This window comes from Cygnus atratus, chromosome 21, assembly GCF_013377495.2.
Source record: "Cygnus atratus isolate AKBS03 ecotype Queensland, Australia chromosome 21, CAtr_DNAZoo_HiC_assembly, whole genome shotgun sequence".
NCBI lineage: Eukaryota > Metazoa > Chordata > Aves > Anseriformes > Anatidae > Cygnus > Cygnus atratus.
Genome location: NC_066382.1, coordinates 4,395,273 through 4,422,629, shown reverse-complemented (window position 1 = coordinate 4,422,629; position 27,357 = coordinate 4,395,273). Strand labels below are relative to the sequence as shown.

Here is a 27,357-nt window from a genome sequence, read left to right as displayed (position 1 = left end):
GGGAGGCTATAGACTCCTTTATTTGTGCTAACCATCCTTCTGTCCTGCGCACAGTACCTGCAAAATCATACGGTAGGCATACCCAGTGACAGTCATAGCTTAGCAGTTTGCCTCTCTCACGCAACGTAAGAAGGAAAAAGTTGCCTTCGGGACTCCCAACGTGCTCCAACATTCCCCACTTACACATACACTGAAGGTCACACCTAAATCCATACCTTTAACGGATTGCCAGAACAACAGCCTCCCTACTATTCCTATCTATTTCCACCACCCTGTCTCCCCCTCCCCTGCTCCTGCTGGGTCAGAAGATGAGGATATTTCGTTTTCCATGTTCTTAAAAAAAGGCCACAGAGGAACTTGCATCCTTAGGTGGGTTACCCTCAGCTTCTGACAGAGACTAAAAGAAACAACAATTCCCCATTACAAGTATTTAAAGTAACACTTCATTCTGGCACAAACAGATTACAAAGCAATGACACAGATGGCTGTGCCAGCAAACCTGAAGAAAAAATGCTGGGAAGAGAAGCATAGATCAGTTTTAATCAGAACAATGATGATAATCAGAAAAATGTGATGGCAGTTTGACATAACCAAGCAGAAAAGCTCCCAAGGATAGACCAAACCCACGGCACTTGATGAACCTGATGCTGTTCAGCTCGTAGCCAGGGAAGTTCAGCTCCTGGGTGGCATCTCAGCGAGCTGCCGTAATTCCACGTTGTGCCCATGTCTGTCACCTGCCAGAATAGACCCAGAGCTAAAACCCATTTTCCAGTGTGACAAAAAAGCATCCCAGCTATCCAGACGCCAGCAGGCATCCAGCTGATGGCTCTTATGAGTGGCCTCTGCCACCACTGACCTGAAGAGTCCCAAAAGAGACCTCACGAGGCACTCTCCATTCGTCCTGGCAACAAGTCAGTAGCCAACAATCAAGAGGAGCACAAAAAATGAAGGAAAAATGGCTACAGCTGCAGGTCTGCACTCAGCAACCCGACTTCCAACATGTACCAAATCTTTAGCAACACAGTGGTCTCAGAGGAAGACCACAAACATATCAGAGTTTTCCTATCTGGCCCAAACTCATAAAGATTAAGTAGTTCCTCTACATACCCGGATGTATATCAAATCTTTTTTCATCCCGGTACAAGGTCATGGATGCTGGCACAGTTACAGCAGTGCAACTCTGTATGCTGACAGTGATTCCAGTGCTACTTTCCACTAGGTTGTTCAGATCTATTCTATTTCCCTTTCTATAGGGGCGTGAGCTGTTGTGGTAAAGGCACCTTGCTAGATAGGTAAATGGAAAATCATGGAAAAACAGAGCAGAGCTGTACGGTAATGTTAACAGCAAGGGCAGCATCACATCTGCGTTTGGATCGGTCCCTTATAAAGCTGTTCTCTGTGCTGACTTTGGATGATTCATTTAACTAAGGCAAAGAAATGAATTAGGTTATATTGGAATTGCATCGAAAAACACAAATACTTAGCCCCAAAGAATTATCAAGGTCACGTGCTGAAACTATTTACAGCTCACCAGCAGATTTCAAGGACTTGGAGAGAAATGCTTTCCATTCCAGAGACCTTTTGATGAACTTAACCAAAACGAATCCAATTTCTTGCCTCGAAAGACACATTAGTGTCAGCAGGGTCAGGGATGCTGCCTGTTTCACTAAGGATTGCTTTAGGGCACTAGTATTTCTCTACTGCCCTCAATATACCATAGAAATGTTAATACTTGTATACAGGCTAATATACCACTATACATTATACGATACAACAGGAGACGCAGTAGAGCAACCCTTAAATATTTGGTTGTGGAAATATGCTTGAAATTCAAAGCATAAACTTGAAGCGAACCTTAACACAACCAGCCCTTGGGGTCTCCTTTTACTCCAAAAAGCACCCAATTGATGAGCAGAAAACTGCTCAAGTCTGTTCTGTCACACCATCTGAAGTGCCTCTTATTCCATACATCCCTACGTTCAAACTACGCTGGAATAAAGTCCGCCAAATTAAGCTTCATGTTTTTCAGGAAATCTGTGTCCTGAATTCTCTCCAAGTGGTTTTGAGACCTTGCTTTTAATGGATCTGCTTGAATTTGTAGTGAAATCAGACACGCTCGTGCAATTAAGAACCAAACGGCTACAGAACTTTAGTCAGGAAACAATAATTTCGGCTTGTATTTTATATTCCCGAGTTTTAGCACTGCACCAGCGCTCCCCTACCTGCAGCACCCCCACACTGCTCCCCCTGCGGTCGCGTTTTCCTGGAATTCTGCTCTCCGCCTCAAAAAAAAGGCCGAGGAGAAGCAAACCTCTCTTCCCTCACGCCTCGAGCTCCAGGGCCCGCCACACGTTGGCCCAGCCCCGCGGCTCCAGGCCGGAGGAAGAAGGCAAGATGGTTTTGAGCACAGCCCAGGTCCCCGCCGCTCAGCGCCGGGACACAAAGCCTCGGGGGGAGCAATGAGGGAATATCCCCAACCCTTCACCTACCAGCGGGCCGTTCCGGGCAACTTTGTGGGGCCGGGGATGGTTTTGGGGAATCTTTTTCCTCACAGACACCGCCCCATGCGCGGAGCCTCCCTCAGAAGCCAGCGGCGGGGCGGCCCCGCTGCCTCCGCGCCCCGGGCGGAGTCTCCCTGCCTCCGAGGCCTGCACCCAGCCACCCACCCCACCCCACCGCACCCCATCCCACCCCACAGCATCCTATATCACCCCGTAAAACCCACTCTCACCCCATACCTCCTCGCGATGCGGTACAGCAGCAGCCCGGCGGCGGCGGCGCACACCGTAACGCCCAGCCCGGCGGTGGGGCAGCGGGCCAGCAGCTCCCCGGCTCCCTCCATGGGGCTCAGGACCCCCCCCCCCCTTTCCCAAGCCCACCGGCACCGCTTCCACCTCGGCGGCGGGGCTTTGTACGCGGCTCGACCGCCCCCCGCCGCCGCTCCTCCCCTCACGGCCGAGCGGGGGCGGGCGCCGTGAGTCACGGCGCGGGAGCGCGGCGTGAAAGGCCGGAGTCGTGAGGCGGCGCCGCCATGACTCAGCGCCGGGCTCCCTGCCCTGCCCGGCCCGGGGGCGGGGGCGCTCGTCGTGCTTGGCCCGGAGCCTAAAAAGCTGCCCAAATTGAAGCGAAGGTGGCAGGCTTGCAGGCAGAGGGGTGGTGGAGGCTGCGGGAAGGAGGCTCAGATGCAAAGCTGCAGGCCCGAGCGTGCTCCCGGTGCTCGCGGAGGAAGCGAAGGGGGCTGCAGGAAGGAGCCCACAGGAAGGAGGCAGTGAAACGTGGTACAGTTTTGAGGCAGGCCAGGAAAATAAAATAGACACCTGTGATACTGAAATCTAGCGAAAAATAAAGATCTTAGTCTTCTGTAACTGTCCCTTATCAAGATATACTTTCCTACCATCAAACCACCTTCTCCAGAGAAAACGCAATGCCCTCCCAATTACTCTACTCCTCCTGCTGACCTTATTGTTAGCACCCTTCTGTGGTCCTCGTTCAATGCTGTCCTGTCAAGCATGTGCTGCAATAACATCTCCCTTTAGCCAAGGCATGGCCGGCCAAGCAGAGCAGGAATTAGAGGGCTTTGCAGGCAGTTTGTTACCTGTGAGCCAGAGAGGTTGAAAACTGATGCTATATTCACTTTCCCTCTGTCTGGTTAGATGCAGTTTTGCAGAAAGATCTCAACTCTTTCATGCAAGCAGTTCTCAAGTCAGGCCTGCTCCTGACTTGAGCTCTCCCTTAGAAAGCAAAGTAACACTTACCTGGTCAACCTCTGCCACTCTCAGCACATCCACATTGGATTCACTGTCCTTACAGCCCTAGAAGCAGCTGGTGGTTTGACAGTCATGCCCTGTTTTTACATGAAGGTAAGAGGCAAGCCCTCTTCAAAATATGAGACTGATCCTGCCCCAAATTGCACAGCTGTTTTCCTGGTTAAAGAAAACAAAAAACCCTTAATCGCAATAGACAGAATGGCTTAAAATGCAGGAGAACCAAGATGTGTTAACATGTTTTTTAAAAACCTAAAACTAACTAGCAGCTCTGCTTAAACTAATGGAAAAAGGAAAAGGTACCACCACAGACAAGTACTCACACTGGAAGTAAGCTATACTTTTAAGCTTAATTGTGGTTAGGATCTTAACTGTCCCATTTCCATCTCTACAGATTTAAGCATGGGAATGAATTGTATGGAATTAACAGTGATCATTTCCTCTTGATAAATGGGAGGGGGATGTATTTTTTCCATCTTTCTTCTATTGTTTAGCTTAATCACTTAGGGATTGTTTTAAGACCAAATGACAGGAGAATGAGGAAATACAACCTGGTCATTTGGTACATCAAGACTTTCTGCAAGCCCTCCAAGATCTCTATACTCAAAAGCTTGTCTATTCTTTCTACAGAAGGCCCTCCCTTCCTATCAACTATATCTGTAATATCAGTCCTACTACCATAGATGAATTGTTTACCAGAAGTTTCCTCCTTTAGATGAGCTATTGAAGAACTTGTTCAAAACAACTATAAATCCTGGCAAGGGGCACATTCACAGTACAAGTAAGCATCACAACAACAATCAGTGAATGCAGATAATTCTGAAGGATATCAAGGCAATTGTGATTACCCAAAGGGAGACACTAAGTCTTTTAGGATTTGGGAAGAATGCCTACATCTTCAACTGCCAAAGAAACGCTTCCAAAGCTAAAATAACCATCCTGAGGTGCTGTTAAAGTTGTAACAACGTGTTTGTAGTTTCAACTTAACGGTTCATTTATGAACAGGAACAGACTCGGTCCTGGTAAAGTTGATGGAAACCTTGTGATCATTTCAGACCACAGTTTCATCACCTATCTGATAATTAAGCTACAAAGGGTGCAGTTATGAAGACCAAACTTGGAGGGAAACCGTCCAGGAAAATCTAACCAGTGACATATTTATCTACTTTCCATGAAATTAACCTTCTGTGGGAGCTGAAGAAGCAGCGCACACAGTAAAAAATACTTAAAGTTTTTCTTTCACAACCAGAGTAAGGTTGATTGTTTTTAAATTCAGATATTCCGTTGGAAAAACTACTCCCAATTCTTCCCTCTGCTAATAGGCTTATCCCATACTCAGTAGCATCAATGGGATTGTTCATAGAGCATCACATGAAAATGTTAACTCTTTACAGGGTTAAAGAATTTTTAGAATTCTGGCAGAGAGGAAGGAAAAAGGAATAAAGTTACACTAATTCAGAAATTCTATTAGCTCCCAATATAGCTTTATAGCTCCCCACACACGCCAATTAAGAATAATTTTGTCAGGGTTGTCAGCAAAGCTTAAAGAACAAAGACAAAAATCCAGAATTCCTGTTTTTCCACCAGATTTAGCTGGAGCGAAAATTTGTTCACCTTCTCTAAGCCCCAAACTCTTCAAAAGGGTCATTTAGCTCCCTCCCCTCATTCTCAAAAGGTACCAGCAGGCTACACATTTGACTAACACCTTGTAAGTGAGCCAGTGTACTGTGACTACAGAAGAACGCTAATTTAAGAAAGCAAGCCTCAGAAAAAAAGTTTCAAAGCAGCAGCACAAGTGTCCTGGTTCTCAAAAATAGAAACAGCACCGCATGACTCCCATAGAGACTAAAGCTTTGCTGCTCATCATCTCCATTAAAAAAAAATGCCAGTTTTTAGTTACTCAGCTGTTTCTTATTTTAGCTTAAGGGTAACATGATATGTTTTTTTCAGTGAAACACAATAGAAATCAGTTATTTTTGCACTGTTTTGCCTCATAATGAGGTATGCATACATTCTACCCCTCTTTGCTCGGTGCTCCTCCATCACACTGATGTCAAATATGACATCAAGTACCAGTCACCAGTGAGGTTCTAACAAGAATAAACATGAAGGTTTGAGTCCAGTTATCAACCCATTATATTTCTACAACAAAATAATAGCCTCAAAACTTTCTCTTCTAAAAGCCAGCCCTACTCACTAACAGGCTGTTTCTCCTTGCTTTGCATGATCTTTCCAAGTCCAAACACCACCTCCACTGTATGTGCTCCTTGAAGTCAAAGTTGTCCATAAACACTTGGGTTATGCTCAAGAACTCAACACCTGCTCAAATCATGAGAAGCTCATTGTTTGGTTCACCAGCAGGGAAGAATGAAGCTGGGCTCAAATGCTGGAGTGTTTGCCTCAGCTGTCAAAGCAAATGACATTAGTGAATAGAAGAGCATAGAATGGCCAAAGCAAAACACAGATCTACCCATTTAAGTTCTAAAATACGTTACCCTGCTCTATCAGGAATTATATGGAAACAGTATTTTATGTAGTACATGTTTACATATATGTAAACAGTATTGCTGCAGTGCAAGTGGTAAAGAAATTACTGAAATTAAAAGTACATTTTAATGTTTATGAAAGGACTAATTATATAAATTATGCAGGATACTTGATTTATAACTGAAAAGTAAGAACTCTGTCATGACTACTGCTGAAGAATACCCCTTTGATAACGTGTCTTTGATGGGGAAGGCAGATATTTATATGAAACTTGAGCACTGTTCCAGCAGCTGCACTAGACTGGCAGATCCTTCTTATTTCCTTCAATAAGAAATCAAGTAATTATAAAGAAAATATTTACACAGGCTCTATATTTTTTTGGTGTTAACTCCACTGACATGTCTGTGAGATAACCACCAGAAGCACTGCTCTACAAAGACGTCAAACAAAGAGGGACTTGTTCCTGAACATCATGTTATAAAGCAGAATCCAGAGCTGCAATCATAGTCTATAGTGTTTGGGACCTATCTTCTCTTCCACTCTCCAGACCCCTAGCATTGAAGTATAGGGAAAACTCAACACAAAAAAGCCTCACAGTAGCAAAAGGCTTACATCAGGATACACGACTAAGTTAGTGCATCTCATGGAATCCCTGCAGGTCAGCCAGCCCGCAAACACTGGATGTCCTTAAGCTCTCAGTCCTTCACAAAAGCAAGGTCTAAAAGCAGTCAGTCAGGACAGATCAGTTGACACACACTACCACTCAGGTGCACCCAGTACTGTAAATAATTACATTTTACTAAAGAGCCTCCCACAATCTTATTCCAGCAACACTGCCAGTGTAAGTGGCTTTTCTGAGATGCTGGTGTGACACTTGAACACCCCAGAATGTTCACACAGTAACAAATGATGCACCGTGAATAAAACAGAAGACCTCTCAAAGTTATTTGGGCATTAGGTTATTTTAGTACTAAAATGTGACATGACATTAGCGGTAGGAAGACCAACTTTCAAACCAGTTCTTCAGTTTTAATACAGTTTTAATGAACATCAGTCCAAGAGATCACTTGATGGTACGAGGTACATTCCTTGACCACAATGGCTGTGCTTAAGGAAAAGGACAAACATAAATTAAATAGTGTAATTTAATTTAGTAGCTGTTTAATTATCATTAAGTTAAAAAAAAAGTTATAATTAACTATTAACGTTAATGACTCAAAACCTTTCAGAAAACATGAATCCAAAAGGAAAATATCCAGCAGGTGATCACAGACTCGTAGCTCTTCCACCAGCACTGCCACCTGCAGCAGTCATAAAAGACTATTTGTTCAATGAAGAAATTGGTCTACAGTCTGTAACAGTAGTCTTGGTTCTGCTACTTTGCACGGTCTTCTAACAGATACACAATTAACTCATAGGTCGACAACACAATGGCTGTGTTTGGTATCTGTCGGATGAGCTGGGCAAAGAGTCCTCTATAGAAGGCAAGATAGCCTTCCTCACGTGCTACCAGACGTGCTGTCTGAATGAAAGTCTTGTATTTAGTGCCTTCTTCTCGCAGCCGTGTCCGTATGACCTCTGTAGAAAAGAGGAAGAGAGCCCAAAGTTAATGAGACTTAAACCTTTCCATTAAGAAACATGCCAAGACCAAGAAAGAATATGCAAGGCCCATGGGCATTAAAACCTTCCTGCATCCATCGCCTCCTAGCCAGTACTTCCAGACATGGAATCCTGTATGCATTGCCCTTCAGGTAAGAAGGAAAGTTAAAGATGACTTCCCCTCCATGTGGAATATATGGATTAGGTGCTTATTCAAGCTGCTACAGATCTAAAGGTTTTATTGATGCCCACCCACATAGCCAATATTGCTCTTTGTATATAACCATGACAACATTCACATTTATCCAAAAATACCTCTGTTCACCCCACAAGCATTTCCCACACCTGGTTTGCATGCATGCATCCTTTTCCTGAGTTCTTATTGCCTCATGTGTGAATTAAAATAACCAGACGACCAGAAAACCACGTAGCTAACTAGGAATAATGGGGCCAGAACTGGAAATGCCAATGCATATACACATGCTGCAGTAACATGCATTTGGCCATTCAAACAGCCAAGAATTTTTACAACCCTAAAACCCAACATTTGCCTTGGATTAGAGGCGACAGCTGTTCTTCTGCAGTCATAAATGGAAAAGTTAACATACCATGTGGATAAGCAATACAAGAGGCACAGCCCTTGGAAACAGCAGCAGCAAACATCAGTCCAAAGAAGTCTGTGGAGTTCCTTTCGGTCCCATTAGTAGAAGAAGGGGGCAGCTGGACTTCCTTTAAGTGCTTTTTTAAACTTTCATAAATAGCAAAGCAGATTATGGTCTCAGAAATCCCAGCATAGGACGCAGTCAGGCCTCTATAAAAGCCACGGATACCTTCTGTCTGGTAAACGTATCTAGCACACTGCAATGCATTCATTGGTTTTGAACCCCTGACTCTAAAAAACAAACAAAATAGAGAATATAATGAGCCTAGAATGAGAAATAAGATTAAACAAAAACCCCACATCCTCATGGTTTTCAGGAGTTCCCCTAACTATAGAAATGGTTCTCTACTAAGTTCTACCACAAAAATTCTTCTAGGAAAGCTGCATAGAGCAGGATTATCATGCTAGGAGTGCACACTTGGCTTTGCTAATTGACTAATACGGACATGTAATAATTCCTGCAGCTCCAGTCCTATCCACTCTGTGACAGTTCACGCCAATGCTTTAAAACACAACAAACATTGAGAACACACTGCTTTGTATTAAGGTAGTAAATCCATTTAAAGCCATCTTCAGCAGGCCAAAAGACAGAGGTCTCCCACATGAGAAACGATCTTTCATTTTAAAGAGGCAGCATTCAGTTCAAAGGTGCCACCCTGTGAAGCGCTAGAATTAAGGCTTATAAATTATTTATAAGTTGTGCTGTGCTAAAGGATCTTTCTTATCTCACCCAACCCATCCTTGCAGGAAAGAATTTCCATTCTAAGGAGTCATAAGTACAGTCCCTCATTGCTTCAATATCCACCAGTGACTATGAATTGCTCAGCTAAAAGATATCACTGTCAAATTCCCTCTCTGCCCTCAGGAGGTACACTTAACAGTAATACAATGCTGAAGGAAGCAAGAGAACATTAAACCACTGCAACAGATTCTTACTGCCTCTAGAATGTTTTATGAAACTAAACTAATCCTGCTTCATTAAACTTTAAAAACCATCACCCTTTCTGCTTACAGCTACCTAGCTGTGTACCAGTAACCTTGGTTTGTTGCAGTAACACACACATCTGCATGATCTGGGGCTGGCACACGTGATGCTGCCAAGTGGGACACAGACTGCAACCTCGTGTTTGGCTTCCCACACAGGCTCCTCTGACCTTTCCATGGCCTCCATTATTTCTGTTTCAAAGCACTTCAGTCCTTGACGTATTTAGCCTCAACATCAACCCCTGAGGTACAGAAGACTTTGTAAGCAGGGTCTGAGGGCAAGTTAATGCTATGCCCAAATTTACTCGATGTTTACAGTGGAACCAAAACCTGAATCGAACTCAGCACTGGAGGCAACTTTCACATCCCTCTCAGTAGTTACTGCATATCAAAATTAAAGTACAACACTCAAAACCTTAACCTTCAGCCTGATCAGGCAAAAGGATGGCAGCTTGAAAGGTGGGAGTCAGGGGAAAGAAAGATCAAGATCTATCAAAATCTGAAGGGCCATCAATAAAAGCATCTTAAGTTTCTCAGTTTTCCAGAGGCTACCTTAGCCATCTAGCAGTATCCCATCTCTGTCACTTACTTCCGTTCCAGTTGCATTCTGGTTTTCACCATCCATATAGGATTCATCAGGGAATTTGTGACAAAGGCTGAAAAAGAAGAAAAACAAAGTATAGATGAATCCGGGCCAGTGCACTGCCATTGTTCATGCAAATATGAACCACATACATTGCACAGTGACACAGTCCTAGTGTCACAGCTCCAGAGGTTTCAAAAGACATGCAGGTGTGTGGCTTACAACCTGGCTCTTGCTAGAGAACTATCTATGGTCAACTTCTGAAGGTATCATCCAATGGCCTTGGAATTTCATATGGGCTCCTTCCTTTTTATACCTGTTCTAATATGTACTTCACATTCCTAAAGACTGTTGTAGGCAAGAGAGCTTACCAACTGGGTTTTGAAAAATAGATAAAAGGAAAACCTGTGGGGAACACACATGCATATTAGTCTTTTGCTTTCCCCAAGGCTCTAGGTGGTGCCATTGAGCCATCTCATTAACAAAATCCACCCATAATTATGGGGTTAGTTTGGGAAAGATGTTTAATGATCCCTCTGGTGACCGATGCTTGAACTAGTGGGGCTCCTCCGCTCCACTATTCCTCTGTTTGTCATATTTTTCTGATGACAACAAAATATTTTCCCATCCTGCAAGGAAAAATACAACAAACCAAAACAATTTGGCTAAAACAATATCAAAGGTTTGCCAATGTCTGTTAACTTTTTTTTTTTTAACTGTTTAGAAGCATTACTATAGCATTTCAGTTAGAAAAACATTTATCCCCACTTACTAAAGAAAAGTCTAGAAACATTTTAAAGCGTTGAACAGTAACACAGTTTCTCTGCAAATACATTAAGTTAGGAGCTAGCAAACTCCTGGGATCAAACTCCGTGAGGTCTGCCTTTGGCTTCCTCCAAAAGCTGATTGTAGAATATTTCCAGTAACACTGAAAGGGTCACCATCCTTCAGAGACAAGGATCAGATTATGCCGCTAGTCACTGTTCTGTAGCTGCAATACTTGGTGCGTGGTTTCAAGAAGCTCTTATTGAAAAAATCTTTAATTAAAAAGACAGTCAAGCATGTGTCTACATCAGTCTCATCCGCTTCAGTGACTTCTTAAAACCTCCCTCAACACTGAATGTGGACAAAGCATAGAAGTTCACAGACAGGAAAAATATATAACACCGCTCTGACTCATTCACAAGGGTACTATGAAACCTATGGAAAGCGCTGTGCCAGCTGAGCATCGCTGTATTATCTCTTGGTATATTGGCACAAAAATCTGTGAAGGCCAAAGCAAAAGGATTTCCAGCTCCACCAATATGCTTTTAAAGTGCCTTATTACTTCAGGCAGCATTCAATTTCTGAGCCGTACTGGATGTAAGCGCCACAGGCTTGCACAGGTTACAAAGCAGACGACTGCCAGTTGACCGATACGTACAAACCATACATATAGATCCATCTATCTATTTATTAGGCTCTTTTGTGAAGTCTTACATGCCTCTTCTCTACCTCCTCACATATGTAAGGATGACTTTTTGAAAAGGTGCTAAGGCTTCCTACAACTACATTACATAACAAACACACGCAATACCTTTGTTACAAACTCTTTAGATTGCACCGATACATGGTTGTTAGAACCAGATGCTAGAGAAGAGCATATTTACCTTTTCAGTAAGATTGTGAAACACCAATTTAAGTTCTTCAGAGAGTGTGTTCCCTAACAGTCTCCATAGCAAGCTTGCCAAGTACTCGTCTGTTTGTTTCTCAGAGAACGGGATGTTTCCAGCCTCACAGATTTTATTTTTAAATAGTCTCTGAACTTTGGCTCATTAGGAGTGCCTTTTACATACCTCTGTTTCATGAACTCGGTCACGTCTCCTGATCTCGCCCTTTTATGGAGATCAGTGCTGGATGTATTTCCTAGAAAGTATATCCTTCTACACCTAGTAATAGATTCTAATATTTTCTGGCATATACAAGCACAAACTGCATGTATGTTTCAGAATGAGCCACATACTGCCTCTGAATTCATTCACATATCAATCACAATTATCCACAGCCCTCAGTCCAGACCGGTCTATTTGCCCAGGTCGTGTACAGACTGAAAGTCTAGTCCCTGCCTTATGATTCTTTCCATTCACTTTCTAATTACCGAGAGGGACAGAACACATCTTGAAGCAATAACAGCTTGCAATACATACTTTAAACAATTAAAGTGCATCTCAGAGCCACGCAGATGCCAATGCTACTAGTAGATTCCTGCTACTACTGAGGGGCTGGACACTGGGGTCTTGCTGCAGACCATACGGAAGATGAATTACAAACACTTACCTGCAGAACCTGCAGAACAGATGTGCACAATATTGCTGTTGGGTACGAAAATGCCATTAAATTGCTCTTTGGCTTTGGAGTAGCATGCAAAATAGACAGCTCTGTGGGGAACAAAAAACAGGAGAAGAAAATCTATGTGATACTCATGACATCAAGTTAGACACGTTGCTATTTTACCCCCTCTAGAAAAAACAAGACTCTTTCTCCAAAGGGGCCTCCATACGACTGCTTCCATCTGCAAGCATGAAGACATTTTTTCTCCTTGCAACACAATGCCACTATCTGACTTGACAGCCACAAAGTAGAAATATTTCCCTTTCATACCAAGTCTGAGATGGGAGGCAACATGGTCTTGCAGATAAAGCAAGTTGGATTGGCTCCTAACATCAGCTCTGGCATTAAATACCCTTTGCAACCTTGGGAAAGTCACATCCCCACTCTGAGCCTACGCCTCCCCTAAACTTGGTCAGAGCTACAGCCGCCTTAGCAGCACTTCATACTTTAAACACTTAACCCTGGACTGAAATGAAAAACAGTTTTACCCACCTGAAATCCCTACATAATGCATGCAAAAAGTAAAAACTCACAGCAAGATCTGCAACAGTCAGTGCTTTAACATTAGCTAGGCACAAGATCTTCAGCTCTGCCAAGCATGGGACAGTCATAGGTATGTGTGGAAACCAAACATTAGGTGCCTGCAAGGCTTCCAAATACAGCCACTATAGGTAGTTTTGTTGTTACTGCTTAGAAAAGAGTGGGGGGACCTTTGGGGTTATGTGGCAGCTTTGCAAGTCCATCCCCCTGACCCTCAGCTGCAGTTTTTCATTTGAGAAGAATTTAGGCAGTCAAGGACCAGACAGGTGTTCCTGTTTCACCTTGCATCTAGCTCCTACTCAGTGTCTGGGAAACACATATATTCACAGGGAAGCGGTAGGCCTTATTAGAAAAATTAAAATATTAACCCTGCAGATATTTCTACAGTACCTTCCCCTGTTTTCTAAAGTATAAAGTCATTGCAAAAGCCACTTAAGTGACTTATTTAAACTATATCTTAATTTAAATTCTCCTTTAGTACTAGGCTAAAATATCCCCTGCCCCCCACTTTTTGTTTTTGAGGATAGCATCATAAACTAAGTTCCACTGATAACAGAAAGCACAGATCAAAAGAAGCAGCTAAGATACACACACACAAGTTTACAGAAGCCAGTAAAATACGAGAAACCTGTCAGATCCAGGTTTCATTTTTAGAAAGACAGGTACTGACTTTCATACCATTTCATCACTTTTTAGAAGAGGATATGAATACTGATGAGAAGCAAGTTCTGAATACATTTAGTGATTGATACATGTAACTGAAAGTGTCATCCAAGTATAAAGCAAATTTTAAAAATTATTTGTTGGCATATGCACGTCTGATACTCTTAAAAAATCTCAGCTTACGGATGGGATAATTTTCTGACCTACTCTTCTCAATCACAAACGGACTACAACATTCGGGTCGGTGCCTTAAACGTGTCTTTTAGCAATAGTTTAACTATTTACCTTGATGGTGCAACTCCAACCAAGTTTGGACCCAGACCTCGGAAGAGCGACCTTGGTCCTTCTTTTTCCAGAATTGACCTTAAAATAAAAACAAACAGAGGAAAAAAATGGGTAGTATTTGGGTTAAAAGTTATATTTCTTGTTCTGGCAGGTGGTCAAAAGAACTGTGCTAAAGAAATAAGTATTAGTTGTGAACCTGTTAGCTCTCAAGCTACACAACAGACTTGAAAATTAGCAGAATTATAGGCTCCTGGATAAAAGCCACTGTGCTGTAAAACTTCAGTGTGCTACAGGCCAATGTGTGTTGTATGACAGAAGGTTATAATTTCCATTCTTTGAAAGCTGTCAGGAACTGAATTAAATAGTTTCATGGAGAATCCAATGCTAGTTGACTCTGATGAACACAGAATATTTTTGGCATTTTCTGTATCTAAGCAATTTAAGTAGTTCAGGAGTTTGTTGCCTGTACAGAGACATGGGAAAAAAAAGAAAAAAGAAAAAAGAAAAGAAAAAGAAGCCCTCTTCCCTTTCACAATTAGCTAGTCGTGATTTTTTTCCCCCAGAGTGAAAGCTGAATGCAGCACCATATTACAAGCTATGTCTCCCCAGGCAGTTCAGGGTAACTGTTCTGGTTTTGAAGGCATTCTAAAGAGTTCACAGCATCCTTCCAAAGGAAACACCAAGCATACCCCTGTGCATCACTGCCACACTCATGACCCGATCTAAAGCAGGAAAACAACCAAATGATGTTTTCCTGCAATTCTGCAGTTGCTCCAGTCCAGGTTTCCAAAGCCATTTTCACCCATTTCCCCACACATCTCAGAAGGCATGTTCAAACTGGGCAGCTTCCCCAGCAGCTGTCAAGTTCTGTACAATACCTTGCTCAGGTGCCTCATTAAAAAAAGAACTAACCTTACACAAATCTTTGCGCTATTAACAGGAGACACATTCACAAGGAACACTCTGACAGCCAAACACTAGGAAACAGCCAAGTGTTCACCAGTGACAGCCAGGTACGGTCCAGTAACCATTGGGATGTCAGTGCACAATCTGCTAGACGGCAGCTCTCCACTTGAACTAAAGGCTCATCATGTGAAAACCATGCAATAAAATCCAGATAACACCAGGATCCAGGGGTAGTTCACGTGCACCTGTTTGAAATGCCCATTTTTCAGAGTTTGCTTTCTAGGTCATTAGCACTGTAGGGAATGTTCCCCACAGTGTCCAAAAACAAGCTCATTAGACAGAAGAAGATACAGGAGCTTCTGAAATGCTTTTTCTGCAGCAGAGTTGAACTTTCTGTGTAAACTCCAGGGCTGAGCATCTCCAAGGAGACAGATCCACCAACTACTTGTTCTTTGTCACTTAACAGTCACGACTGCAGCTTCCAGCTGGGGTGACTCATCAGAATCTTAAATGGATTAGACAAAAACAGCCTGTCCTTCTGGAGTGCTTTCTATTCAGCAGCAGGCTTAACTTGCCCTCCTGAGTACCTACTTTCGTTCTATTTACAGCAGTTAAGGGGCCTTCATACTCAACACCTTTAACTCACAGACAGATTTTATATGTACGGCTCTAAGGGGCTGCTTCTTTAGCCAGATGGTTTTCCTAAAACAGAAAATTCAGTTCACATCCAATTTGGTCATGCACACATGACCAGGATTGAGAAAGGGATGGAAGAGTAAAAGAGATCTAACTTCCTCCTCTTTCTTCATGCACTTGTGTTTTATCACAAAGATCACAATCAATAGCATTATCTGTACTTCATGGATACTGCCACCAAGGGAATGACAGAGCACGATTATTTTGCTCTCACTTCTTAATCCTCTGGGGTAAACAGGTGAAAAGCTTGGTGATACATGCAGCTGAGCAATTCCTGAAGTAAAATGAACTCAGGATCATAGTCACCAAATTTAACGAGCTTAATAAATATATTAAACGGTTGACTCAATTTTAACCCCTTTTTTAACTCCCTAAAAGGAGGATCTCAGAGAAAGATGGGAAGAGGAGATAAATTGAGAGCCTCGTGCCTCTAAGTTACCACTTCCTTGAGTCAGAGCTCTCTCAAGTCCAATGCTGCAAGTCAAAAAAAAAAAAGTAGAAAGGGAAAAAAAGAGATGAAAATCGAAGGCAATTGGCACTGCTTTACATTTTCAGTCACGGATTGCTCTAGATTCACCTCTGAATATACAAAGTGTTTGGCACGGGAAAGAAGCACTGTTTACAACACAGAAACTCAAGTCCCAGAATGACTCTAGCCATCTAGTTCTGCAGAGAATTTGAGTGAGCACTGTACTGTTATATAACCGTGCAGCTTCTCCCCAGGCAACCTGCCAAGTGTGTTGGCCTTACATAAATCATTCAACTTGTTTTGCTAGTCAAGTTAGCTATTTTCTTTGGCATTTCTACTACCTGATCTAAGCAGGACCTCCTCTGCATTACCCCGTGGTGTGCCCAGTGATCCAAATGTGGCGTGCCTCAATGCATTTGTGTGAGGTCTGAACCAGAACTTTATTGTGCTTTGATAGGAAATATAATAGTAGAGATTTGTCCTTCAGAGTTGCTGGTAAAATTAGTCAGCAGTTCTAAGCGACACGATTTCACGTTTCATCTTCTTTATGAATACACATCTGAAAAGGGAACAGCTAGAGCATCAGCTGCTGCAATCTGAACCAAGAAAAGTGACTAAATAATACAGGTGTTGACAGGATTGATGCACAATAATAATTAGCTGAAGCAACATACTAACAGCAAACAGAAGAGATCTCATTAAGTCAGATACAGCTGAAGAAAAGAGCTTCCAAACCTCCAAGTATATTTTGGCAAGACTTCTTTTGCAAAAAGTGCCCTTCCCTGACTCCTGTAAGTTTCAGTTACAGATCATCCACACAACAGAGCAGACAAGCACAGCTTAAAATATATGGGATCACAGAATTCTGGAGGTCACCTGGTTCAAATGGATGCTAAAAGCAGGGCAGGCTTCAAAGATGGATCAGGGGCTGGCATGAATCACTAAGTGCAGAGAATCAGAAACATCATTACAGCACTGCTCCATTAAGGAGGAGAAAAGGCTACAGGCTCTCACTTCTAAATGAAGTTTCGAAGAGAGTTCGTGACAGGAAAAGGCTGAATTAAAACTTCCCTCCGTCAAACAGGTAAATAGCTTGGGCAGCAATAGAAACGAGGATCTCTCACCAGCCACTCAAAGCAAACTGGGAATGGCTCCAGGAAAGAAAGACAAGGAGTACACAACTCAAGTTCAGTCCTTCATTGTACCAGGAACTGGCCCCAGCTAATAAGGATTACCTGTTCCACTGCTCAAAGGAGATAATAAACACGACAATTCCCAATAAAACACAAAGACTACGCTCTGTGTTGTTCAAAATAATAATAAATAAGTAAACCTTTCACCCAGAATATTTTCTATGATAGTTCCTGCAAGCTAAACAGTATCAAAAGTTTGTGGCACGTCCTGTGTATTGATCCTTACAACGTAATAACTACCAAAAAGCTTCAATCTGAAGAGCTGACTTAAAAATAACACTTCCAGATACTTACTCAAATCAATTTGCTTTGGAAAGCTTTTGAGTGCTAGAAGCAAATTTCCGTGGAAGTTTAAAGGAATACTCAGGAAACTTATCTGTGTTTTTAAAAGAATAATTTATCTTTTGACTGCTGAATGCAAAAGCCCAGCTGACCTGCATCCTCCCAGTGCAAATCTGAAGCAAATTTTGCATTCCTTGTTTGCACTGAGGAATCGAAACTCAGATCACTGGTGTCAATTATCATCAAAGGACCGCAGGAACAGTACTCACTTGAGAACGCTGAAGAGCCCAGGTGATACAGATGTTGGTCTAACCATTCCTTCACCACTGATGGTCCCCAGCTGGACTTGCGGGTAGTAGACAGCCCGGAAGGCTAGCTTTGAAGATTGGAGCCTAGTCTTTATTACTTCTAAGGGACAAGTAAAGATGGCACCAACTGTTCCTCCGCATCTGTAAAACACAAATTTAAACAGAAGACAGAGTCAGTAAAACATGGCTGCACAGATACACTGAGTCACAAGAGCACTGAGTATTAGTATAAAAAAATATAAAGACTCGACTTCACTTGCTCCATGCTGTGGACAAATGATTAAGAAGCAGGGCAGTTTTTCCATCAGGGAAAGGGAGACAGTTCCCAAGCCCTGGAGGAGGGGGGAGAAGGTTGAGAAACACTTCTGATGACTAACGATGATCCCATGTAGTGATGAGGTTGGAGGGGTGAAACACAAAGACAATACCCAACCCCAACAAAAATCCATGACTGATCATCTGCTGGTGCCGGAGTCTGCCAGGACTTGGAATTCTGCCTGTAAAAACTTCAGAGGCACCCATGTTTCAGAGGTTGTGCTCCTTACACAGACACAGCCTTGGATGGATTTTTCCTATGGAAAGCAGGAATCTTGCAGATAAAAACAAGCAACTGGGGATTAGGACACTGTAGGCTGAAAACACAGCAATATAATCCTTCACCATTTCAGTACTTATGATCAAAACAGCTGCCTACAGAACTAGCAAAGAGAAAAATTATTGTAAATTAGGTCTTTTTAAAACAATTGATATCAACTTCTGGGGAGGGGGGGGTACAGGAAGCTGCAAGGATGAGAGAGAGGGTGGAAAAACACAGTAACAGGGTTGCTGTTCTTTAGGCTACTAAAGATGAACAGAAATCCCAAAGACTGCTAACATAAGCACAGAAATAATATATATACACAAACGTGTACATGCAAATATTATTATATATAATAACATAAAATAAACGTACAATTATATATATATATATATATATGTAAATATAAAAGAAATATTCCATCCTGCAAAGACCCCTTACATTCGAGGTATCTAACAACCAACCTCATTTGAAAACAAACTCAGCAGGGGGCAGAAAGAATGGAAATTATGGTTTTAATAAGGACATTTAACTTGGTTTGCCCACTTGTGACACTTGCAACTTGTTATCCAGCCCTTATCACTGTCTCACTCCATTTGTTTTTCCTCTTCTAGGGCTTTTTCTCCCTCTTTCTTTGAGGCATGTCTTCTCCCTATAATTGGGTAATACTAGAACTGAAAACCAAGCTTCCAGCCACCAGCAGCCTGCTGTTACAAACTCTCCTAATTCACACTCTGGACATAGAGACCTACTGTAAAAAATCAGTTTCGAGACATAATAGAAACTAATCAAATTGAAACAGCACTGAGAATTTCCAGCACAGAGCTTTTACTTACCCCAGGGCTAACTGCTCTTTACCTTAGAGTTTCAACAAACCACATGTTCTACATGACATTATGCGAGTTCCAAAACCTCTCCTGTTACACCTTTCCCAAAAAGGGAGGTTAAGGTTGCCAGTGCAGATCACGCATCAGCTTGCTGTTACTGAGATCTGGTGATATCTGAATGTTCCAGCACAATGATGGAAAAGCAGCCATGACTTTTATCACTGGTGCAAAAAAGAGCTACAAAGATCTTCTTGAAATCAAACCAGTCCTGGATATCATTGCTGTTCGCTGCCATTGCCATACAGGGGAGCAAAAGCTGGAAGTTCCCAATGTTAGCAAACTGGCTGAATCAAAGAGTTGGCGGTTCACTGCATGAAAACAACACGCTGTGCTTCATGTTCTGCCACAAAAGCCTGAGGAGCAATGCTGGAGCCACCTGTTCCCTTGCTCCAAAAGCCCACGCTCTCATCTTTCTGTAGTCAGCGTGGCTCAGAAAAAGCCTACTGGGCCAACCACACAGAGTGCACAAGACCCTATTTCCATCCATCATCTTGAAAATGACTTGTCAAACCATTTCTCTCTCCACCTCTGTTCCTCTTTTGTTTTTGAACGTCCCTTCTGTCAAACTTCACAGTTAAAAATAATTCTGAGGATGGCTAAAAAGCACTCTAAGTTTTATTAATCTAACAACTTGGGATTTAGGAAGACAACTCAAGAGTTCAGTTTTTTTCCAGGGGCATTTACTACAACTGATCATATTGACAACAAAGAAATATTTTCCTTATTTACACAAGTTTCAAAGTATGTTATTCCTTCAAAAACCTGTGTTTAGACTTTCCTTAGAAAACAGCATGAGTCAATAACTTAATTTTCTTTGATGTTAATGTCAAACTAAGTAGCTTTCCCACGAGAGGGAGAACACGAAAAAAATCCCATCTTTTGACTTGCACTTAAAAAAGCATTACTTGCTAGAGTCACAAGAACTTTGCATGAGTAAGTTTAGGAACAGAGAACTACAAAATGACACAAATAAAGGTGCTAGCATGTATTTTCTATGCATTAATTATTTCACCAGAAGAATCATTTTTAAATGCCAGGAAAATGGCATTGAAAGACTGGCACAGAAATTCCAGCTGCGGATACATTTAGTTTAGAAATGCTTTATCTGGTGCCACTTACTCTGCTTGCTGAAATAGTGTGTCTTACATCAAAATATAACAGTTCTTTGCCAAACCCTGAAGGCCCTGGATTCTAAACGCCGTGCTTCTCACATACAAACATCCAACAGAAGAAACTGTTGTCACCAAGCCTGACAATCTCATTTAACAGCAACACTTCAGTGAGTTTTTCCTTTAAGTTCTTGCTTCTTCCTCTTCCCCAATGAAAGGGGAAAACTTGGCTGGAACGAGGGACAATCTATACATTCAGAGTGAAAGACAGTGTAAAGAAGCGATTTGCCTTCATCCCGTTAAATCACTTAAGCTCTGATTGATGAATACAGACACAAAGTTGTTTATGGGATGAGGTACAGAGCAGCTGAAGTGGTGTCACTTGGATCGAGAATGGCAGTGTTCACGGAGACCTTATCAGGTCTCTGATTATTTTGTGTACTGAACCAGGGCTTGGACACGAGCCTTTTGGTCTGTCAATACCACTCTGGAGGACGTGGCTTCAGCTTATCCTTCCCTGTTTTGTTAGATGCGTCTCATGTTGCTCACGTGCTGTAACCTAGATCTCGGGGGAAACAGAAGGGCCAGGAGCGGTTTCTGCTGCAAAACTTTTCCTGTTCCCATAGTTCGGACTTGAAGCGGGAAGTGTTTGGAGGATACCTCTTGCAGATCCACACTGCCACCATTCCTACTACATATATCCCTTACAGATGCAAGCATTATAATTAACACCCCAATAATCAACATCCTCAAAAAAAGGCAAATCTGAGGGAGGTCGATGAAAATAATTTGATTTCTTTCATTCTCAGTTCATCTACCAATGCTACCCTACTGTGTTTTCCATCCTTGTTTATTTCACATTTATGAACGTTAAAACAATGCTTTCACAGTAACACCTGATAAATTCAGAACACAAATTCCACATCCTGTCTCTGACCCACCAGCTGCTCAGTCTAGAGCGTCATCTTGCCATGCAATTCTTCAGCCTCTCTGGCATGTTCTCTACTTCATCAGCTGTCTTGCCTTTCTGGCCTGTTCCTTGCCTTCCATCCTTTAAGTTTGATAATCCAATACTCACCACAATGAATTAGTATCTGCATCATGAGTTTTAACAGCTCAGAGTTAATGTTGTCAGCGTGACATTTAAGAAAAAAGCATTACCTAACAGAGCAATTCTCAGAATGTCAATAGCGTGCACACGTTATATCCCAAATATAAATACAGCATATAGTTCAAGTCAGGACTTTGATGCATCAGACATCTTGTACAGATGAGCTGATTTTCCTCCACATGGAATTTTTTTTGCATCATATCCTGGTGTTGCTCTATTCCCTGGAAAGGTGGCTGAAAATAACATGCTGTGCATAAAAGAAACACTTTGTACTCCTAGGGTGTTCCAAATGCCTTCATCTGGGAAGAAAGGAAAAACACCCACCAGCCTTCCCCAGCTACATAAACAGCCCTAAACCCTGACAGATTCAACTATGAATATGCAGCGAGGTAAATGTGATTTGGGAGGATCTAAAGCTGCAATTGAGGCAATACCTTCAAGTCTTCATCCTGATCAGGCTGAGGTTTTTAATGATACACCAGCGCGGAACTACAGATCTGGAGATGATGAGCAGTGTTCACTGCACCAGCATCTAGCAAAAAGCTCAGCAATGCCTAAAAAATGCCCTTAGTGGAAGGAAGAAACCTCCTCAGGAACAAAACGCCATGGTACACTCTTCTCGAGTCACGTGGCAAGCGTTGAATGAGAGGTTCCCAGCTCTGCTCTGCATGCAGCACAGGTACACAGCCCTCTCCAGCGCGTGCCACCCAGCAATTCATCAGCCCTGGCCTGTCGCATACTGCCAGAAAAACAGCGTTTGTCCTTCAGGCTACAGATACCTCCTCTGGCTACAGGATTGCCAGGCATATATTGCCACTGGAGCAGGAGAATGCGATTCTCTGCTTTGTCATGTCCAAACAAAGAAACTGAGGAAAGCACGGTTCATATCCTCAGGCCAAGAGTTAAGTGTTTATGGAGATATATCCTGTGCTATACATTAAGACCCGCAGAAAAAAAATTATTTGCTTCCATAAACAGAAAACATTCTGTTTAAAAACCATGCCAAGAATGTTAATCTCAAAATCCAATTACGACTTCTCTTGCTGCCAGCTTTCTATTTTTACAAAGCCCACCCCCAATATATCACTGACTTGCATACGAAATCAACTCCCAGCGCCCAGTAGCACAATCGATACAGATGATGCCAAGGATCTTAATTAAGAGCAGGGCTTATTTCATCCGTCCTAAATTTAATCACTGAGCAATACTCCTAATATGAATAACCGGACGTCATGCTCGATGTTAAAGATTTGAAAATTAAAAAGCAAGAAAAAAGCATCCAAACCTTCAACAATCCTTCAGTAGAGAAGCACAGACTTCACCAAGGTTGCAAGGAAAGCTGATTGCCTGGTTAGAGGAGTCGTAACTCCTAACTCAGTCTGACAGCACCGGGGAGTACCTCCTCCTCTGGCCACTGCTCTCAACATACGGAGCAGCTAATTTTTGGTGGCCAGGAGTCAACTGAAACACAAGAGGAGAATTAGTGCAAACTGTCTGGCAGCTATACTTAACGGGCCACCTTAAGAACCAGGTTGACAACCACAATTCAGCTCACGCCTCGTGGATTACGCTACATACTGCTTCAAACCTCAAAACACAGCCTGAAAATCATCTGGTGCTACTGTCCGGACCCCTCCGATGGATGCAGGACTCTGTCCCAGTGAATTCAGTGGCACAACCAGTGCTTAACGCTTCACTGCACTAACACTGCATCTGCTTTCCTGGTTGTTGACAGAGGACTGTGTCTGTGAAGGCAGATCAAGGAGATCTCAAGGTGAGCAGCATATTCACAGCCAGTGCTACGCAAGTTTTCCCCGAGCATGTACTTGCGATAGGAATTTCATTTTGTTTTTCTCAAGCATGCCACATGGTCTAGCATGAAATGCACAGCACAAACAGCAGGGCAGGTTGCATCTTTGATATTTCAGTATTGCATCATCAAGACTGCAAGCAAAACAAGCTCCTGCATTCTCAGAAGCCGTAGGAAAGCCAACTTCAAAGCAATACAGACTGTTCTTCACGCCCCAGTTTTGAGATATTAAACATTCAATGTATTTCCAGCTAACACGGCTGTCATCAGGTGTGAATATTCTTGCAAGCACTTACTGCGTTCCTCAGGCTGATGCACTGTTAGTCAGTTATATAAAGCACACAAAAACCTAAAGTAGATAAAGGACTGGAAGAGAGTGAATCTCTTTATGAAGTCTAGGTCTGTCCTGGACCACACGCAGCACAACAGACGTCCTTTGGGTGAAGACTGCTTCTGTCCATTTTACACATGGAAACAATATCTCCCAAATGGTTCGTTAGCATTAGTACATCGCGTAACAATCAACATCTGTGGGAGCTGTATATAGCGCCGTACCCACAACTCATGTGGTTACTACTCTGAGGAGCAGCTTTACGTTAGTTCTGTTATTTGTACTTTATACTCTGACAAACTGAGGTCAACCCCAACACTTCAAACAAGAATCTCAGTGACCTCATGCATTAAACACCCCTTGGTGCAACTGAGACAATCCACGTATGCATGTGAAGACAGGTGTCAACGTCTTCAAAGCAGCTTCCTATTATCGGTCTTTCCAAAGTATCTTCCAGCTCTTTTCCAGGTGGCTTAAGAAAGCTTTGGGATCTCAGGTTGCTTTCAGAGCAGCAAGGGAGTTACAGACTCAGGCCTCAATATCAAGACAGAAAAAGTCACAAACATGGTTATATTCACACAGCACAGTTTCCCCAGCTTGAATAAAACTGCTCAAGAAGAGACATCACAGAGTGCTTCTATGAAATCAAGGTAAGAAGTTTGTTCCTAGCTTTTTCAGGTATTCTGCCAGTTCTGTGAAAAGCTCTGCAGCCTCTAAATATCACTTGCTAGAATCCCTGTAGTAAACAGAATTATTCCAGCTGGAGACACAACATGGAGTCACCTCTGCTGAAGCCTGAGCCAAGCTTTGTCCCCAAACAAAAACAAGCAAGAACTCCACTGACTTCAGCAGGGAAGGAAGAACCCAGACTTGTAAACATGCTTACATCTGTTGTGCAACTTAAGCATCATTCTGTTTGTTGCTTCTGAAATCTTCCCTGCCCTCAGAGACGTTTTCCCATCAACATCCCAAGATCTTTTGGTTTGCTGTTATTAATGTAAGCCTTAAAAGGAAGGAACAGAAATAAGAGGAAGCCAAGAACTGTCTGCCTGCTTTTCTGTGCAGACATAAGGGTGTTGTGTTACATCTCCTCAGCATCTGACACACTGCCACATACTCACCTTCGCAGGAAACTAACGTAATACCAATAAAAATCTCTAACAAAATTATTTTAAGTGAATGAGCTTCATCTGCAGAAAATATTTTACAACAGAACAAAGCTTAGCATCTTACACAATTCATAAAGCATTCAGAGCTTCCAACACGTTCTGCTGGAGAAGGTAATTTTATCCAAGGACCTGGTTGTGCGGGAACTCCACAGCACAATACAACCCATTTATTAAGGTTTAATAGGATTCTAACAGAAAGTGTAAATGCAAAGGTATTGGAAAGATCAATTACTCAGAGACTATTGCTCGAAGATAAACACAGTAATAATTCTAAAATTCCAAAACTGAATACCTTGCGTGACAGTCTGAAACTGACATTCATTTTCTTGTTCCACCCAGTGAGCCCCAGAAGTCTGCATTTCTTACTTGAAAAGCAGAGGTAATAGCATTAGTAGACACATACAGAATACATGAGCTCAGGGCCTTGAACAGGGAACCGCTCTGAAATAAACTCTTTTGGGATGGTGGGTGGGAAGGTAACATATTATACACACATACCCTTATTTGTATAGGGCAAACACTTCAGCATAAGCTGGTGCACAAGAAGAGAAACTAAATTTGCTGTCTCATTTTCCTTTCTGTAACATCACAGCCAGATAAGTGATAGTGCACTTTTCGGTGCCACTTTAAATAAGAAGCTATTTTTCAAAGGCCTGCATACCCTACAAGGCCATCTCTCTCCTTGATGCTGTATTTTCATCACTGCTTTAAAAATGGATCACTCTTATTATAACAGACAGGTCAGGAGGATATTCTCTGTTTTGTTTCCACTCCTTCCTTCCATGCGCCATCAAAAACAGCTTGGACCTAATGACTTTCTAGGTATACCGCAGAAACTGTTTATTAGGATCCTTGGAGAAGGTGGAGGGTACACTAAATGACTAAGGAAGATGCTGAACATCCATTGCTAGATTAAAACACCAGTGAGTTTAAAATTCCTCTTTATTTATTGTGCGAGGAGTTATGTGAGGACACCTAGAGTTCTGGAGAGGCATTATTACTACCCAAACTAGTTGCATGTGTACATCCAGCTCCCATTTCTGACACAGCCTCCAGGCACTGGTCTAATACAAAGAGGGGGAAAAAGAAACAGGGGGAGAGAATGTTTACAACAATACATAATAGTTAAGCCACCAGAAGGGACATGTCTCTCTAAAACTTAGAAAAACTGGTTTTAATATTTATATTAAATGAATTTACTGCTCCATGCACGTCAGAGGAGACTGAAGTTTAGCAACAGAAGAAACAATGGTGTATTATTAAACAGATTAAACCCAACAATAGGTTTCATGGTGGCTTCCTAACTGTTGTCAGCTGGCAGTCACTACAGAGTATCCCACTACTTAGTCTAAATAACTGAAGAAGAAAAAGGGATTTTTCATAAGGACAGAAGTACATGGAACAGCAATTACAAGCTGTATGTTAGGTGACTGTTTATTTACTTTACACCATAAAATGATCCTACTGGACTACAATTAAAACTCACGTGGTACATTATTTTACACGGGTTGGTTTTCATTTTCGTTTGTTTGTTTTAAGCCTCACACAACAAAAATAAGCAGTTGACAACTCCTTGAAAGAGCTTGAAGCAGCCCAGCAGGCCACTCACGAGTACCAGGACCTTCTCTCCCTTTTTTTTTTAATACTTCCTTGTCGGTACAACCACACGGACCAAGAATCACAGAGTCTCGGCTCTGTGGCCATCCCCAGAACTCATTAACAGAGCTCATTAACGCCCTGCAGACACCCCCATGCCGCACAAAACCACGCTGCGGCCCACCCGCGGCCCCCAGCTCCCACCCGCCGCAGCGGGGCCAGCCGTGAGGGCAGCACCAGCCCAAATTACGGCTTTTTGTTAATTAACCGCCGGCCGGGCGGCCGCGCGCCCTCAGGCGGCCCCGCTCCGGCCCCCCCTAACGGCTGCCGCCTCCCTCAGGGGGCCGTCAGCGCCCGTGGGCCCTTCCCCGCCCGGCATGGCCCCGGCGGGAGCAGCCGCCCGGTGCCCTGCACTCACCCCCCGGCGAAGAGGTGCAGCAGGGTGTTCTCCTGAGGGGCGCCCGCCATGCCGCTGGCGGTCCCGGTGCCGGTGCCGCCGCCTCAGGATCCGGCTGGGCGGGCGCTGAGCAACGGAGGCCGGGCCGCGGCACGCATGAGATGGCGGCGGGCGGCGCCTCACGACGGCAGTCCCGGCCCGCCCCGGCCCGCCTCGCGGCTCAGGCTGCCCTCCCAAGTGCCTAAGGTTTCCCCGGTGCCCAGGGATTCCCGAAATGTTACAGATCCACAGAATCACGGAACGGTTGAGGTTGGAAGGGACCTCTGGAGATCATCCAGTCCAACCCCCTGCCGAGCAGGGTCACCCAGAGCACGCAGGATGGCATCCAGGCGGGTTCTGGGTATCTCCAGAGAAGGAGACTCCACAATCTCTCTAGGCAACTGTTCCAGGGCTCTGTCACCCTCACAATAAAGAAGTGCCCCCTCATATTGAGCTGGAACACCCTGTGTTTCAGTTTGTGTCCATTGCCTCTTGTCCTGTTGCCAGGCTCCACTGAGAAGAGTCTGTCCCCATCCTCTTG

The 27,357-nt window shown here is 43.2% G+C and overlaps 2 protein-coding genes across 7 annotated transcripts in view; both read right to left on the bottom strand.

Moving 5' to 3' along the window:
- The window catches only part of TMEM201 (transmembrane protein 201), a 29,132-nt gene extending 26,065 nt beyond the window's left edge, over positions 1-3,067 (bottom strand). For 2 of the 4 annotated variants that reach the window (XM_035557608.2, XM_035557604.2), the window contains exon 1: positions 2,739-2,911. In XM_035557608.2, the coding sequence (XP_035413501.1) occupies positions 2,739-2,842 (104 nt within the window). In that variant the 5' untranslated portion in view covers positions 2,843-2,911. Of the gene's footprint in view, positions 1-2,738 lie in introns of all 4 variants that reach the window. The other 2 variants (XM_035557603.2, XM_035557606.2) reach the window with 2 other exon arrangements.
- Positions 3,068-7,395: 4,328 nt separating this feature from the next.
- On the bottom strand, positions 7,396-26,938 carry SLC25A33 (solute carrier family 25 member 33). Of its 3 annotated transcripts, none has more exons than XM_035557451.2 (7): positions 26,799-26,938; positions 17,752-17,931; positions 13,937-14,014; positions 12,395-12,495; positions 10,085-10,151; positions 8,459-8,742; positions 7,396-7,829 (listed from the first exon to the last, which is right to left on the bottom strand). In XM_035557451.2, the coding sequence occupies exons 1-7, from the start codon at positions 26,846-26,848 to the stop codon at positions 7,627-7,629; spliced, it is 963 nt and encodes a 320-aa protein (XP_035413344.1). In that variant the 5' UTR covers positions 26,849-26,938; the 3' UTR covers positions 7,396-7,626. The 3 variants fall into 3 exon arrangements, with proteins under 3 accessions (XP_035413344.1, XP_035413346.1, XP_050570824.1); XM_035557453.2 differs by lacking the exon at positions 26,799-26,938 and adding an exon at positions 22,760-22,778; XM_050714867.1 differs by lacking the exon at positions 26,799-26,938 and adding an exon at positions 18,042-18,066.
- Positions 26,939-27,357: the final 419 nt, after the last annotated feature.

Coding starts and splice junctions, on each gene's coding strand:
- SLC25A33 (XM_035557451.2), bottom strand. CDS start 26,848: ATGGCGGGCGCCCCTCAGGAGAACACCCTGCTGCACCTCTTCGCCGGG. Junction 17,932..26,798: donor CTGCACCTCTTCGCCGGGGG/GTGAGTGCAGGG, acceptor TGTGTTTTACAG/ATGCGGAGGAACAGTTGGTG. Junction 8,743..10,084: donor AGAATGCAACTGGAACGGAA/GTAAGTGACAGA, acceptor TTTGTTTTTTAG/AGTCAGGGGTTCAAAACCAA.